We start from the raw sequence: 16,759 nt of genomic DNA, 5'->3' as shown, positions 1-16,759 counted from the left end.
CCGCAGCTCTTTTCTTGTAGTTTCCAGATGATTATAAATGAACTTCCACCATCTGTAGAATTTGGCTTCAATTTTGGATGCTGAACAAATCTCGCACGTTATTTCATGTACTGAAGCAGGAATCCGGTGTAGGGCAGGGCAGCACTTTGTGTAATTGGATGTTTTCCGAAGCTGGCTTGAGAAATACAGTTCATTCCTTTCCTGTGCTTCAGGGGTCAAACGAGATGGTATTTGATGACTTCCATAGGGATATGCCTAATATTTCCTAACACTTTGCTAGTAATGGTACAAGAGAAAGCCAAGAGAAGAGGAAGTCTTATGTACTGAGATCTTCTGGACTCCTGCAGTTTCTGTGGGATAACACTGCCCACCATATCCTGCTTTCTGATGAGGGAAAACAATCTACTGAAGTTAGTGTGACTTTTCTGGCACAGATATTTTCATGAGTGTTACTGCTGTAGGAGTTGCATGGCTTCTACCAAAGACTTGCTCTGCTTCCCTCATCTGCCACACTCAGGCCTGATTTGTAGCTGTCGTTCCTTGGTAATACATAAGAACATTTCTGTGGTAAATGGGAGATTAATTCCATTGAATTCCCCTGAAGAATCCCAGTCTTACTTGTTAAGGTTGGAAGAAATGAGCAGCTCATGAAGGAGTTATTGTGCTTTCTGAATCAGCTGTAGGGTTGCTCCTGGGAGTGCTCCAGTGAAGTTTAATACTGTGATAAGAGCCATGGAGGCTACTGACAGAATTACATGTTTCACAATTTATAAAGAATCAATTGCCATTTATTTCCCTTGCTTCAGACCTGGCATGCGCATCTCTATTCAGCATTGTCACCCACACCACAGCTGAGAAGGCACAGGTCTTTTAATCAAATATTGTGAGAACTGATCATTTTGGCTGTGTTTTATACTGCACCTTGGGGGATTTTCTGGAGGAAACATGCTTCATAAGCAGAAGGTATCCCCTGACACACAATCTGCCAGTCCTTATTACATACCATGGTATTTTTAAGGAATCTGTGCTGAGAGAGTCTGAGGCAGCTGTGTAGTTTTAAGGATTAAGGTAGGATCCTGGCGCTGTTTCGAGCTCCAAATTTTTGACAGTCCCTCGTTTCAACACTAATGAAGTAAATCTCTGACACAAACGCAGTGTGGAAGACTGACTTCTCCAGATGTGCCAGCAAAGTGGGGAAAGGACAGGCTCTCTGAGTGGGCCACGTCATTTGTGGTTTCTTAATTATGTCATTGAAATCTGAAAGGAAAAACCACAGTCAGCCATGGTGAGATATTCCTCATCTAAGCGTTCCTGCAGGATGGCCAGGACTGAAGCATGCCATGGGAAGACTTGTTTTTGAGGCATGGTGAAAGCTCGTTGTGCTGGAAACAACAATCTATTTCTGGAGTGAGGTATCAAGCATGGGGAGTGCTATTGCCAGGAAGGATGAAGAGGGTCCCTTTATGCAGAGAGAGATCTGACAGCACTATCCGACACAGGGCTGCTGCCTCATGTTACAACCAACCTCTACCCAGCCTTTGGGTGCACTAGGACAAATTCTTCTCTGGAAGAGTGATAATACATTGGAACTGGTTGCCCAGGGAAGTTGTTGGAGGCATTATCCCTGTAGGTGATCAAGAAATGTGAAATTTGGTGGTGATGGGTTGATGGTTGGACATGATAACCTAAGAGCTCTTTTCCAGTCTTACTGATCCTATGAACTTGGCCTCTCTGCTCTCTACAGCTGCCCCTAGGTCTCAATTCCTCCCAGCACAGCTGCAGCCCTAGCCAGGTTCTCAAGAGCAGACAGACAGCAGGGATGATTTCTCATGTCTGGATGCTTGGTGATGCTGCTGTCTGTCAGTCAGCATGTCCTCAGCCTTTGTCACCGCACCTCTTTTTCCTGGCAGTATGGTGCTGCACTGCATTGCCTCAATGCCAGGATTTCCTCTGGATCCATTCACTGCTTTCTGCTCTGGTGGCCCATTTCTCATGCTTCCTCCCTGGACTGCCTGTTCCATGCCCACCGCCCTCTGGTGCAGAACCATTCCCTGAGCCCAGCTGCCCTCCCCTCACACAGCTCCATGCCGTTCCCTCAGCCCTGTCGCTGTCACACAGAGCAGAGCTCAGCGCTGCCCTCCGCTCCCTGTGAGGAGCTGCAGCCGCCATCAGGCCTCCCCTCAGCTCCTCTGCTCTGGGCTGAGCGCAGCCAGGCACCTCAGCTGCTCCCTATAAGCCTTGTTCTCCAGATGCATCACCATCTTTGTAATCATCTTTTGGAAACTCTCTAATTGAGTTTTTCCTTTCTTACTACTTTCCTTTCTTACACCGTTCTGTTATGATATGTATGGATTTCCCAACTGCCATTGACTGCCTTGTTTCTGGCTTTTGGCTCAGAAATATGTGGCTCAGAAAATAGAGATTAAGCAGTAAATATTGACAAGCACTGAGAAACGCTGCTGGAGAGAGCCTTTATCTGGATCAAAAGCATTTAGAGCTGCAGTTGTGGAGAGGCTGCTGACGTTTGTCTGCAGGAGCAGAGAAGGCCTCGCACAGCCCCTCAGCAGCGCAGCCGGGCTCTGGCTGTGGGGTATGAGTCCTCCCAGGGGCTGCCAGATATTGGACTTCATGGACCTCACAGGCTGTCTCTCCTGCAGTGAAAACATGAGGCTAGGGGCTTCCTTTACAGGGCAGTTGGCTCTTTTTTTCCAAAATAGACTGTGGTTTGACTTGTCATTCTGAAAGTAATGCCTCCTATTTATTTGCGTGGAAACTACAGCAGATACGAAGAGCACAGTAATACTGATAGAGCAAATTCTCAGCTACTAAACAGCATTTTTCAGCATAGTCACTGCCATTAGCTACAATGAATGTTGGTTTTTGTCATTTTTCTCCACATGGAGGAATTCAGTGATATACCTTTGCTTCATCTGCACTCCCATGTCAGACACCACTTTGTCAGACTGCCCCTCTGCTGCCATCCATCTCATGGCAACAACATGGAATGCATTATTGGTGGGAGCTTTCAACCTCTAATGCCATATCACCAACACCCGCCTTTGACATTGCGGACCACCATAATAAAATAGGAGGCGTTACTTTTGGAGCAGCTGTGGTGCATGACTGCTCACCAGCTGCCCCCTGTCTCCAAATCATCCTTTTCAGTAAGCGATGCCACGTGAGCTGTGTGCTCTGCGCAGTTCCCATTGCATTCAACTTCCAGGCTTTTGGGCTGTGTTGCGACTCCACAGCCAGCTCTCCTCTCCTGAGCTGAGCTGTGTCAGGATATAACTGATGGTTTCTCATGCTGGGGATCTAAAGAGAATTCCTAATATTTGCCATATCTTCTCACCAGACACCTGATAACTCAATCTGATAGGAGGTGCTTGGCTTTCAGGGTACAGTTTATGGATTCTGACACATAACACCTTGACGGAGATGTTTCACAAGGTGATGGCTGAATGCTGGACTTTAACTCGGGCTGGGGCAGGAGCGGATTGCAGCCCCGGCGTACCCCCGGTGCTGCACCGCTCCGGCTGTTCGGGTACCGTGAGCGCCCTTCAGCCTCCGCACCGCCCCAGCCCTGGGGCTGCGCCGCTCCCCGCTCCGGCTGCCGGGGCCGCTCGGCCAGCAGGGGGCAAGAGGCGCCCGCGGTCGGCCGGGACTCGGAGCCGGGATTCGACGCTCGCCTCGACGTGGCTGCAGCGCTGCCTCCGGTCGGAGCTCGGGGCACGGTGTCACCCCCGGCAGAATTAATCTACGGAAGGTTCAAAAAGCTCAGTGCGCTGCCGGCAGCTTGCTGAGCAACGCCGTTTTACTGGAGTTGAGAGTAACGCTGTGCATGGGGCGTCAGAGGGGAAGTGCAGTTGTTTCTCTTTTAGAGCCCCTACCAAAAGCTGGTGTGAGTTCTGCTGTGATAAGCAGCAAACGTGCAGGCCAGGTGCAGTGTTAGAGATGTAGAAATACCAGCACAAGCAGAGGAAAGCTGCAGTGCAGCAGAAGCCATCCTACACTCAGTGTGCCCTTCCGAGCACCCCAGAACACTGCAGAGAGGGGCTGGAGGAGGCAGGCTGGGTCAGCCCCTGAGAAGGGCTGATGGGCTGGGGATGTTTCCGCTGCTGTGCCACGGCCTTCCTGCCCATCCTTGGCTGGGTGATTTGGTGTTCAGTGTGCAGTTCTCATTGCCCAGTGGGGATAAACGCACTGAGGATACCCAGACACAAAGTCTGATAGAAAGACTCTGTGACCCCAGGGCCGGCCCGATCTAGAGTGATTTTCCCAAATGCAACAAGTCTGGTTGCAGCTTAGCTATCAACGTAAGAGAGCCATGTACCAGAGCACCCACGCTGCAGTGGGCAAGGGCTGCAGCCGGGGGATGAGACTGAGCTGCGGCAATGGCAAAGGGCAGGGCTGGATGTGGGCTGAGGCAGTGGCAGGGCCGGGCTCAGGCTGTCTCCTTCATGTGTGTCTCGGTTTGTATTGAATGATGTTAAGCAGAGCTGGAGCTGGCGCCTCAGCCTCATTACCTTCAATTACAATAATTGTTGCCTCTCTCCAGTGTTTTGCATTTCTCCCCGGGGGAATCTCTCTGCTGCTTCTTTTCCAGCCTCGTTCCATCTTCCTTCTATCGATTGGATTGCTCTCGCCCTGGTCCTGGCAGCTATGCCTCCAGGAGGATAAATGCAAACTGTCCTATTGATTGGGAGGAGTAGCTCAGCTGGGGGGGAGGGAAGGATTAAAAAACAAAAAAAGGTGACCTGATGAGCATCTCGGCAATGCTTTGCTTTCTGAGCCCCTTAAATATGTCTCTTTCTCCTGTGCTACATCTGGGGGATGCAGACCGGGGTTGGCTGGGTGATACGGGCACGGATCCTTCAGGCACGCACCAGCCTTGCTCTCTGTTTGTTTCATGTGAACATATTGCTGCCCATCATCAAAAGCAACTCCCCTCTTGCAGTTTGCAGGTAACCCAGTTTCACTGAGGACACACTAATTGCTCTGAAAGTGAGCAGGCCTCCATCTGCCCCTTTGAACTGCCCCACTTAAGCGGGATTGAGCTGCCTGGGAGTTTTTCACCTGCGGGAACCTGCTCGGCAGTCTGTCTGTCACCAAGAGGGCTGGGGAACGAGCCAAGCTCTGGGCTCTGCACAGCCTCAGCTCCTGACATGCTGCATGGTTCGGCAAATCCACAGCCAGCCCCAGAAGTGGGAAACCAAAGACACTGCACTGAGTCATATTAGGTTCCCTGCCCCCTGGGCTTTATGCTGAGCATAGCTACGCTAATTTAAGCCTTAATTATTTTTAAAGGCAATAATCAGCATAAGTAAAGGCAATTCAGTAGAATTAGCCTGTATGTATCATGTCCCAAATGTTAGAAAAATAACTGGAATGGCTGGCGTTGAGTGGTTAATAAAAAATACTACTCTGATTAATGCTGCTCCAAAGATGCTTAAACAGTCCCATTTCCAAATGAGAATTTCTCAGCCAAAGTGCAGCTGCAAGGTGCAAAATAGAATGGATATGACCTATGAGCATCACTTGTCACTGGTTTGAAAGAGCTGAAATGTAGCAATGATCTTTCCTTGCTGGTGAATGTGGCTGTTCCTCGCTGTTATGTGGCAGTGTTGGCAAGTGCTGGTGTGCACATAAATATCCCAGCGTGTAAATGCTGAGCTCCCCGAGTTCCCCCAGGACGGGGCTGCTGTGATGCCCTCTGTAAGATTGAACAATTGACTGCAGTTTTCCAAACTCCACTTCTTTTTTTTTCTCAAGGGAACAAGGAGCTAGTGGAAGTGTTCAAACAAGCAGATACTGTTATGTTAATGCAGTTTTTGTTTGACAGAGGCAGACTGAAAGGTTACATCCAAATATTTGGAGAAACAGTGGCTAGTTGCCAGCGGGAAATCCATGATAATGTTCAAAGCCGTCAGATGAAGGAATTAGTCCTCACTCACTGCAAAACGTTCTTCTAAGAGTGACTGCTTAAACCAGGAGCACCTGCGAGCTGAGCTTTCAGCCCAGTTCTGTCAGTTGTGCGGGCGTGCTGCTGTGGTGATCTGTAACAGGCAGCATCGGGGACAGGTGCTGATGTTGATTCGTGTGAAAAAGAGGCAATACCTGAGAGAAGCAACACAGAGGGAGGAGGCTGATTTTTCTGGAGTTGGTTTCCCAGAGCCAGAGAGGAGCTTTGCTGTCATTCAAAGAAATGTGCTCAGCAAGTGCTGCCAGCTCAGCCTCTGCCTTGGCTTCTCTTGATGTTCTTCCCAGATCTAGGAAAGACCTAAAACCCTCGTGCCAGTCATGCTCTCGAGCCTGCGTTGGGTCTCTTGAGCACATGGGGCTCCCAGAGATGGTGGTGGATGTGGGGTTTCATTGGGGGATTTCTGCAGCTGATGAGAGGGACTCATGCGTGGCTGCACGGTTCACATAGTGCTGGTGAAGGACAGCAGGCCTTCTCCTGGACGTATTTATCAAATTGGGCAGCAGGCACCAGCAGAGCAGCTGCCAGCCTGCTCTGGGTTTGGACCGGTTTGGGACAGTGGGTGCTTACTGTTCAAAGCTGTCTCTAAGGAGTGCCCTTCAGAAGACCTCCTGACAGAAACCTGGCAGCTGTTGGCCTGTGAGATGAAGTTTAAGGAACAAGACAGCAATTGAATGGCCTGCAAAGCTTCTTTGGATGGATCACTTCTTTTGATTGGGAAATTTATCTTCCTGGAAACAAAAGTTTGTGACTGTTTCGGTTTTGAGCAGATACAGAAGGGAACATGCTCCTGAGACACTTCCCAAGGCTGTGCCTTTCTCTGAGGTGCCCAAGGGCCAGTCCTGCAGCCAGGCCAGGCCCTCTGTGCTGGTCTCACAGGGCTTCACTGTGCCTGGGGAGCTGTGTGGAAGCCCTGCACCCATGGGGCCACATGGTCCCTACAAAATGGAGCCTTGGTGCTGCTGTCCCACAGCTGCTGGAGCTGTGGCCTCGGGCTCCTGACACTCTCCTCACTGCAGTTATTAACCCACATTCCTTCTGGTTGCAGAACGTGCTGGATCTGTCTCCTGTCCCTTTCTTGAAAGCCAGTCTGGCCCTGTTAAGCTCTCACCTCTGAAACAAAAGCAAATTAGAATTGCAAAAGTGGAATGATTTTGTTTGTGCTGTGGCCTGACAAGGGACCCCAGGTGATTCTCGCACAGCAGATCAGACAGACCTTGGCAGCACGGTTTCACCCATACATCCTCCAAGGGATGTAAGTTAGGGAGGTACGAGGCTGGGGAGCGATCCCTTCCCTGTCCCCGTGGTGCCCCAGCTCTGCCTGCAGCACACACCATTTACCCATTTTTCACAGTAAATTGTAGCTCACAATTCTGACTTGACAGCTGTCAATGAAATTTGCTGCTGAAAACTGATTTCAAGCACATTGCCTCCTGGCCAGTCTGCCCGTGCTCCCTGGACAGGATGTTTATGACATTCAGGAGTCTCTCATGTTACTTAGTGCAGTAATGTGGCTCCACGAATAAAAGCCATTTCCAGTCTGTCGGTATCGCATGTAACAAATGGGATCTGCTAAATGCACTTGTCACCAGCGGGAGGGAGAGGAGAAACGATAACTGCAGACTCGCACATGTTGCTGTAATGATTATAAATTATAATGAATGATATTTTTGTATGTTTGCAAATGAGTGTCTGACAGCAGTGCAGAGCGGGAGATACCGCTTGGCTGATCCCGGTGTTTTTGTAATTTCTAAACAGAAACAAGAATTAGAAAATTACTTTGTGGTGGAGCGCAGCTATGTATAACATGAGCGCAAAGGCTGCGGTGCAGCACACGTGTGTCTATCTTATACATATGCAAACGGCAAGACTCGCAGTAAAACCATTATAGTTTGTGATGGCATCAGCACTCATTAGCTGAGATCCAGCCTGTTCCTCCCTGCCAAAGTAAACCCGAGTTATCTCAACCTCAGACTGCAGTTTCCTCCTTTCTCTTTCAGGGGAGGAATGCCTTTGTCACAGGGCACTGCATCTTGGATAGAGAACATCTTGGAAGATGTGTGGAACATTTCATATGAAGGCTGTAATTTTTGCTATTGATTGGTTATATACACGCTGCCCGATGGCTTTGACCATAAATGGGAAACTGGGTGTGCAGATACTGCAGAAATCAAGGCTTTTAAAAAGTAACGAGATGAGAACATAGAAAAGCAAATTAGCAATGAGACGTTAATGATGGGACATGCTGTGTTTGGGACATGAAGGAGCCTCAGCTCTGTATGAGGGGAGCCCTGAGTTGGTGGTACCATCACCTCCTGCTTCCCCTTCCTGTCGCTGCTTTTTCAAAGCCAATGTCAGAGGGACAGGGGGCTGCACTGGTGCGGAGCAGACATGTGCTCCATCCTGGAGTGACAGTGGCCTCAAAGTCCCCTGAGCCACACAGAGCATCCCGGCCCACAGGAGTTGGGCAGGAGTACAAATGTGTTTCTTATACAATCATGGAAAAAAAGGCTGTAATGACACTTCTGGCACCACGGTGTTGCATGACTGTGGCATCCCACCCATGAGCACCGGCGCAGAGCAGCAGGAAGGGCAGCAGTCATTACCTGCTGCAGGCCCCATAGCACTGCCATCAGCATGGGGCGTGCAACCCGCTTTCATTTCAGCTGCGCCTTTCATCATGAAGAAAGGGTTTCGCGTCGTTGTTTATTCATTAAACACGTCTCCACCAAAACGCGGGCAGAGATATTACATTTGCTTATGAAGCTCGGCATGCGTTATGCCCCATCGCATCCGGAACGGGAACGATCGGTACCCCCTCTCCTCTCTCTGCCGAGCCCCAAGCTCCGCGGGGCGAACGGGGCGAACGGCACGGCACTGCCCCGCACTGCCGCCACCCGGGGGCGCCGCGGGCGGACTCGGGCCCGGGGTCGGCGGAGGCGGCCGTGCCCGCGGCGTTCCCCGCCCGCCTCCCGGCGGCGCCGCGGCGCGGCCAATGGGGCGGCGCAGGGGGCGTGCCGGCCCGGCCCGGCGCCGCCGGTATTTACGGGGCGGGAGGCGCCGCCGCCGTGTCAGCGAGCAGCGCCCGCCGGGCCGCGCAGTCCTCGCCGCACCGCCGCCGCAGCCGGGGACGGGGCCGCAGCGGTGGCCGCGCGACGGCTGCGCCCGCGGGCGAGCGGCTCCTCGGTGGAGGCGGTGGCGGGCGGCTCGGCCGTGCCAGCGGGGCGGGCTGTGGCGGGCGGGTAAATGGATCGCCATTCCAGCTACATCTTCATCTGGCTGCAACTGGAGCTGTGCGCCATGGCCGTCCTGCTCACCAGAGGTGAGGGCGGCAGAGCCCCGGGGGAGGCTGCGGGGAGCCCGGCGGGACCGAGGGACGCCCGGGGTGCGGCTCCGCGCTGCCCTCGGGGCGGGCGGACGGACCTTCGTCGGCGTCGCCGGGAGCCCGGCCCGGGGCGACGCGGAGGCGGCCGTCCGGAACCGCCGCAGCCGGGGGTTGGGGCAGGGTGAGCTGCTGCGCCGCGGTACTTCGTTATTTTGGAAGGCAGGCTGTAATTAAGGCTAAATAACAGCCCTGGCAGTGCGAAGGGAGCCTCCCGGCCCCATCAAAGCGGGCAGAGCAGGGAGGGACTGAGTGATGTGAAGTCGCAGATACTGAAACTATGTGCCTGATAATGATATAATTAGGGGATCACAGGCTGCTGGCTGCTGCCGACTTCAAACGCTCCGAGAGAAGCCTGCAGTCTCTCCTGTAGCCATCTTGACTAAAAGCAGACATTTTTCTTTAATAGCTACATACAGTAACAAGAAAGAGGAGGGAACAGAAGGGCATTGTTCGCCGTTTCAAAACACCGAATACCCTTTCTGGCCTTTTGCGTAGCACAGGAAGAAACTTTATGAATTGACAGAAATACAGTTTTAACGCAGCAATACAGAGTCCGTTCTGTTCGACCAGAAACGTGGCTTTAATTAAAAAGCAGTTGCAGTATCCCGATGATAGCCCGTCAGGTTTGTTATAGGATCGTCTCGGGTCTGTAAAGCGCTGAGCGTGGAGCAGGGCTGCGGGCGGTTCAGCGGTGCGTGTATTGCTTCTGGCCCTCGGATAGCAGTGCTGCTGCTGCTGGTTCCCGATCTCTGCTTATTTTTAACTCCCTCACAGAGAGAAACTGACAAAAATTACTTTTTCTCTCCCTCCACACGCTCTCTGAAAACATTACTTAAAATGCCTAGAAAATGATTGTTGCCAACCGCAAACACAAAGGGGCTGCTCCATAGCATGCTGGAAGGGAATGTGTGTGAATTCAAGAGAAATTAGGTTACTCGCGCTGAGAGCCCAAGGGAGTCGACGCAGATTGGAGACAGTGAGACACTCCATCATTTGGCTTCTATTAGGCAGTTATTGCACAGCAGCGGGAACTGCAGAGCCTGGAGCCGGCGGTGGTGTTCTGGGGGAGCACGGAGGTGGGCAGAGGGCTGCTAACCTGGTTGAGTGTTGTTCACATCCCTCAGAACAACTTCTGGGCTTGCGGGAGGGGAGAAGAAAGCAAGGAAGGGTGGCAGCAGGAAGCCTATGGAGCGATTTCTGCGAGGGCAAGCTGCGGAAGGAAGGTCTGACAATTCATTTGGCTTTCAGGGCTTTGGTGCTGCTCTGATGGCAGATAGACCAGGTGCATTAGTAGCTCATCTCTTCTGAGGATAACTTCAGAAACATGACTTCCTCCTAAACTCTGGGCTGGTGGCACAGTGAGTGTGTCAGGGCTGCAGCTTGCCTAGAAAGAGTGAGCTTTCACTGCATCAGGGCGAGTGTAACTCGTGCCAGCGTGTTTTGGAGAGCACAACATGAAGAGCTTTAAGGAGGGAACATCTTTATTGCTTCCTTCAGAAGTTTTTGAGGCTTCCTGATTTTTTTTCATAGAGCTGGTAGAGGATTTTCAGTCTGAGTGTTTCCCCTTCTCACCGCATGTTGGATTCCATGCAAAATCTGGGGGAGCACTTTCAAGCCTCATAACTTCACATTTGGGTTGGAAGACACTGATTGGTTTGCAGGAATTCACTGTAAGCTGTACTGTGTCTGTTTTGATGGACAAAAAGAAGCCTTTTTGCATGAATGGTTACTTGAGAAAGAATTTCTCTTTCTGTAGAAATTACCAATAGTTGCCCAGTTTCACACAATAAAAAACTTCCTGACTGGGAGATTTTAGATGGTAATGGTTCTAGCTAATAGCTTTATAAGGTGTTAGTTAAACCTTTTAAATTCTGGCACAGTACTGAGAGGTAATAAACAATTCAACAGTTCCGTTTTTTTTGTTGTTGTCACACAGACATTTAATGTAGAGTTTTTGTGTGTTTATGCCCAGTGAGGAGAAGTGTTCAGTTCATAAAAGTAGAATGCTACTCCTGTAGTAATGATTTACTATAACATGGATGTGACTTTTTTGTAGGACTGTAGGTGTGTATTGCTTTTAGAACTGGGATTTCTTCTTAAATGCAGTGTAATGCAACTGCTGATGAGGAGTGGAAGTAGCTATAAAACAGTCTTGTTAGTTTTTTACTTGGGGGGAGAAAAAAAGCGCCACTTTGACCTTCCTGCCCCCCTCCCTTTCCCCCATTCCCCATCCCTGTTTTAGTGAAATGTTCTTGCTTTAATTCAAAGGGCCACAGTACTACTAATTAAAACAAGTGCCTCAAGGCATTTGCTGGGATTAAAGTTACAAGGAGACAGGCACTGCAAAGCTATGGAAGGGAAACAACCCCCTGCTCTCCTGGATTTACAGTCTAGGGGTGTACCCTGAAAGTGGTACCAAGTTTGACTCGCATGTACTGCTTACAGCTGATAAGAAGAGTATTTAGCAAAGGGTCTCTAAGGAACCACATTCTTAACGGTATCTTGCACAACTTTATTTTCTAGGTGAAATCAGATGCTACTGTGATGCTGCACACTGTGTTGCGACTGGCTATATGTGCAAATCCGAGCTTAGCGCCTGCTTCTCCAGACTGCTTGATCCTCAGAATACACATTCCCCACTTACTCATGGCTGCTTGGACTCTATTGCAAGCACAGCTGATATCTGCCAAGCTAAACAGGCACAGAACCACTCTGGCACCACCGTGTCCACATTGGAATGCTGTCATGAAGATATGTGCAATTACAGAGGACTACATGATGTTTTGTCTCCTTCCAAGGGTGAGACTTCAGGTAGGGTGAGGAAGCTTCTTTGAAATTGCTCTTGTAGCCTTCAGGCTAGTGGCAGTCAGATCTTGAAGGTCTGCAGTTAGTTTTGTTATTAATGTAAATAGAGACAGCAGAGGGAGAAGCGGGTGGCTGGGTGCAGGGGAGCATATCAGCTGAGTAGCTTTTATGTGTGTTAATGTTAGAGGTCTGTCTTGCTTATCTGTGGCATTCCTCCTTAAATCAGCTGTCAGGGCAAGAAATTCCATGTCATAAACACCCTTGGAAACTTCTCTCTCAGTACGGCGCAGTGTGTAGACTCCTTAGACTTGTCAGTGCAGACTTTCAGGGAGTTGCTGATATGTAAGCTGATTGTTGATGCTGAAATAAACCTCACATCTTTCTCCCTCTGCAGGACAAGGGAGCAGATATCAACATGACAGCAAGAATCTTATCACCAAGGTACAGGAACTGACCTCTTCAAAAGAATTATGGTTCAGGGCAGCTGTAATAGCTGTTCCTATAGCTGGTGGGCTAATTTTGGTGCTTCTTATCATGCTGGCCTTGCGGATGCTCAGGAGTGAAAATAAGAGACTGCAAGATCAACGACAGCAAATGCTCTCCCGTTTGCACTATAGTTTTCATGGACATCATTCGAAGAAAGGACAGGTAGCAAAATTGGACCTGGAATGCATGGTGCCTGTAACTGGTCACGAGAACTGCTGCATGACCTGTGATAAAATGAGACATTCGGACCTCAGCAATGATAAGATCCTATCGCTAGTCCACTGGGGAATGTACAGTGGACATGGGAAGCTGGAATTTGTATGACCAATTATTTTTTTAATCTGAGCTAAACTTACTCTCTGAACTCTTGAAGGCCTTTGGGTTCTGCTGGACAGGAGCACTTTATCTTAAAAGAAAAACTCTCATAAATCATCTTTGAGAAACAAAGGACCTCTACAAACAGAATCTTGGATATTTCTTCTGAAGGATTCCAAAAGTTATCTTATTTGCACAGAATAAAATACACTCAAATGTATTGTTTGCTTTAAAGTTATGAAAGCAAAAATTAGAAGTTGTAAACACTGTCACCAGGGTTATCTGAACTGTAGGGAGCTGAGAACTGAGTTATTATAATAAACTCTATGCAAGCTCCTATGTTTCCTGACTTATTGTAAAGATTTTTTTTAAATATATATATTTTGTCTGAAACTTGTTTGTGACTTTTTGTTTTAGAAAACAATCGTCTTTTCCCTTTTTTTCTGGGTGGGAATAAATCAGAGTGGTAAATGTGGTACTGCTGTGCAGAATAGTTACTGCAGACATAGCCTGTTTTCCTCTTTGCTGTGGAGAACTAGGCAATTACTTGTGAATGAGAGTGACAGCTTCACTATTTAGTACTTCAGGGACAATGAACTTGCGTCCTCCATTCTTGACTATTTTAGTTTTTTTTTTCCTTGTGGCTATGTGAGTTCTTTTGAACTATGTGATAACTTTTTCATCTTCTCTGCAGGCAAAACTTACCAGAAAATTTCTCCTGATTCTTATAGTTCATTTTCCTTGCTTGTCTCACAATACTTGTTTTCTCTTAACTTATTTTTCTTTTGTATGGAACTCTTTTCTTTTGTACCTTCTACTTTCGAATTTTATTTGGGGATGGGGAGGGAGTGGGAAGGAACTCATGGAAAGCCTCATGACCTTCTCTGTTGTGGGAGTGTGTGTGTGTTTATATATATAATATATATTTTTCCTGCTGCTAACCTCTGAGCACTATGGAACACAACATCTGCCATGCTCTTTTATAGTCTGAGTGTAACATGCTGCTACTTCTGTGTGGGACTGATTAACTGGAGAATCAACAATGAGCTCACTTTAATCTCTGTCTCTTTATGCTGCTTTTGTATAGGTTGCTTTTTGTCCCAGTCTATGTTTATACACTTCAATGTTTCTTTTTCCTTCAACATGTTGGTTTCTTTCAGTTATTTCTTTTATTCAGTGTCTAGTGGCTATAGTCAAAAGCAACTTCTGGATTATCCAAGGAGCTTATACTATTTGAAGCTTAAAGTATTTTTCTTGCTTTACTAAGCAGAATTAAACTTTGTTTAAAAGTAGATGCTGCATAGTGGCAAAAGGAAAATTCAAAATGCTGCTGCTGGAGACAAAATTTAGTGAAAACTTTGTATTCGTCTATGTTTAAATGGCTTTAGAAATACTTCTGTCTCCTCTTCTTGTCCTACAGTTGAGCTTGTATCCTCTCAAATGAGGAGATCGTGTATGCAAGGGTTGCAAAAATTTTGCAGCAATGTTTGGGTCTTGTATACTAGTTGCTGTCGTAGATTGCTTTGGGATATGCAGCCAGAAATACAGGGAGCTGTAAGGAAGGGAAACCTGGTTCCATGTCACAAGCATTTATTCCTGAACGTACTCTCTGACGTGTGGTGGTACTGCTGGGTACTATCAGTGGGCTGTGTAAATAGGAGTGCTGCAAATTCATTCACAGTTAAACACGTTGGCCAAGAACCCTGTGAACCTTGGTCCCACCGTGCCCAGGTTTACAGTGTTCAGGTATAACCTAGGGGAGCCAGCTTCATTTCTGTACGGCAGCTTGCTGGCTCGCTCTTCCACAAAGCGCCTGAAGAACTAATTGCTCTTAACGCAGCGCATTTCAGTCTCAGAATTTTTCCTTTTCCTACTGCTTGATTGCGTGGCTGCAATTGCGTTAGGAGCCTGCCTGTGACCTTTCAAAGTGTTGCGTTCCTACAGCAGCTCTATTTGCACCAATACCAAATTCTAGGGCAACTGTCTGCTCTGCCATATCGGGGAATCGTTGGCTGGCAACTTGGTGCAGGAAGGCACGAACCCGAAGTATCTGTCCGGTGTGGCTGCAGCAGTGGTGATGATGTCTGGGTGGGTTATAAGAGCTGATGGCTAAACTTTTCCGCAGATCTGGAGCAGCACATCCTACGGTTCTATAACCATCCCCTGACCTTCACCAGTCATTTGCTGCTGATTTGAATACATAAGGGCCTATTTATACTTGCTATTGAAAAGCTAATAAGAGCAGGAACGTTTCTAATTGGCCCCTCGCTGTGGAGACGTTTTAGAGAAAAGAGCCTGTCTGCCGTCCCCGCGGGCCGAGCCCCGGGACAGCCTGAGCGGCTGAGGAAGCTTCCAGGCCCTCAAGTGTTCTCGGGGTGGAATCTAGGTTTTCGATTTATCACAGCCTGTATGTCCAGGGAACGATGTTATGGGCGCTGGTGTCTGTCTGGCAGCAGCTTTGTGAGCTGTGAAAGGAGCCCTGGCCCTCCTCACTTAAACTCGGGGTCCGAGCGCACCGGGCTGTGCATGCTGTTGTTGAGTGCTCCACAGAGACTGCGTGTTGTGTCTGCAGAGCTCACCAGTACCAGTTTGTCATCACTCCTATAGGATAAATAAGCTATCATTCTGTAACAAGCGGGGACCTTTGTGCTCTTCCCCGGGTGCTGCGTCAGCGCTCACAAAGCTGCATGAAATCTGCAGGGCCTGGCCGAGGCTGCGAGCAGAGCGGTGAGGCAGCGGCTGACGGCTGTCCTCTCAGAACGGAGCCCTGGCTTTGTCACTGTGCTGCGCACTCGGGTTTCCACTACAGACAATAACAAGCGTTCCTTTGAAAGTGCAGCGAGCCCTGGAGCGTAAGGAGGACAGCCCTCTCTATGACTAACTGAAAAGTCTCTCAGATTGCAATGAATGAAATCAAACATCCAAGATGCAATTTAGCTTCCCCTGTGCCTCTCTATTTCCCTGACTCTTTCCTTGAAACAATGATTGAGGCTTTTCTTATGGCTCTGCTTCTCCAGTCTTGGGAGCCATTGAGTTTGTATGTCTCCTCTTAACTCCTGCTGAACTGATTCTATTAAAACCCCCTTACACCACAGGGGGCTTGACCTTTTTCTGAAATACTGAATGTGTCTGCTTTGGAAATCACAAACTTCTCCTCCTCTAAAGAGCTTGTAAATCTGGTTTCAATATTGGGTGATTACAGGCTGTGCGGAGAGCTTGAAAGTAAGCGGCCACTTCTGATTTGGAGCGGGGGCCTAGCTGTGTCCTCATGGCAGCCCTGCATGTGCTCAGTGCAGCCCCTGACACCAACAGAGCCTTGGATTAGCAGCCAGTGACTGACCAGGCTCTAGTTTTTTCTAACTGGGATCTTGGGGTCCACTTCTTCGTTGCTGTACAACCTCTTGCTCTGTTATAAATCCAGCAGCCTCTTCACCTGGGGAAAAAACAAAATTTTCCTTAGGTGCAGTGGATGCATCTTCACCTTCCGTTGCAGATGTCATCACTGTTAAAACAAGGGAAAATCCATTGCCAGGCTGCCTAGGATATGCCTGTTTGCTATGCAAGTAAATGAAAGCAAAACTTGGCCTTCCCATTGAAGGGTTTGTGGAGGAAATATGATTGTCACTTGAGGAAAAAGTATCTATGGCCAAAAAAAGACCTCTGTAATAAGGCACATGTTGAGTGAATAAAGAAGGCCTCTGAGGTAGGCAAAGTTGTCATTATTTCTTTTTTTAGATGTTTTCCCACGTGGAGATCAATAGAAGTGTGTTTGTTTTGTTCCAGTGGCT

At 48.7% G+C, this 16,759-nt stretch overlaps 1 protein-coding gene across 1 annotated transcript; it reads left to right on the top strand.

Moving 5' to 3' along the window:
- Positions 1–9,117: 9,117 nt before the first annotated feature.
- Positions 9,118–13,394, top strand: BAMBI (BMP and activin membrane bound inhibitor). Its single transcript, XM_048951830.1, has 3 exons — positions 9,118–9,302; positions 11,889–12,176; positions 12,565–13,394. The coding sequence occupies exons 1-3, from the start codon at positions 9,227–9,229 to the stop codon at positions 12,978–12,980; spliced, it is 780 nt and encodes a 259-aa protein (XP_048807787.1). The 5' UTR covers positions 9,118–9,226; the 3' UTR covers positions 12,981–13,394.
- Positions 13,395–16,759: the final 3,365 nt, after the last annotated feature.

This window comes from Lagopus muta, chromosome 7 (assembly GCF_023343835.1).
Source record: "Lagopus muta isolate bLagMut1 chromosome 7, bLagMut1 primary, whole genome shotgun sequence".
NCBI classification, from domain to species: domain Eukaryota; kingdom Metazoa; phylum Chordata; class Aves; order Galliformes; family Phasianidae; genus Lagopus; species Lagopus muta.
Note: the sequence above shows the minus strand (reverse complement) of the source record. Positions and strands in the feature narration are given on the sequence as shown.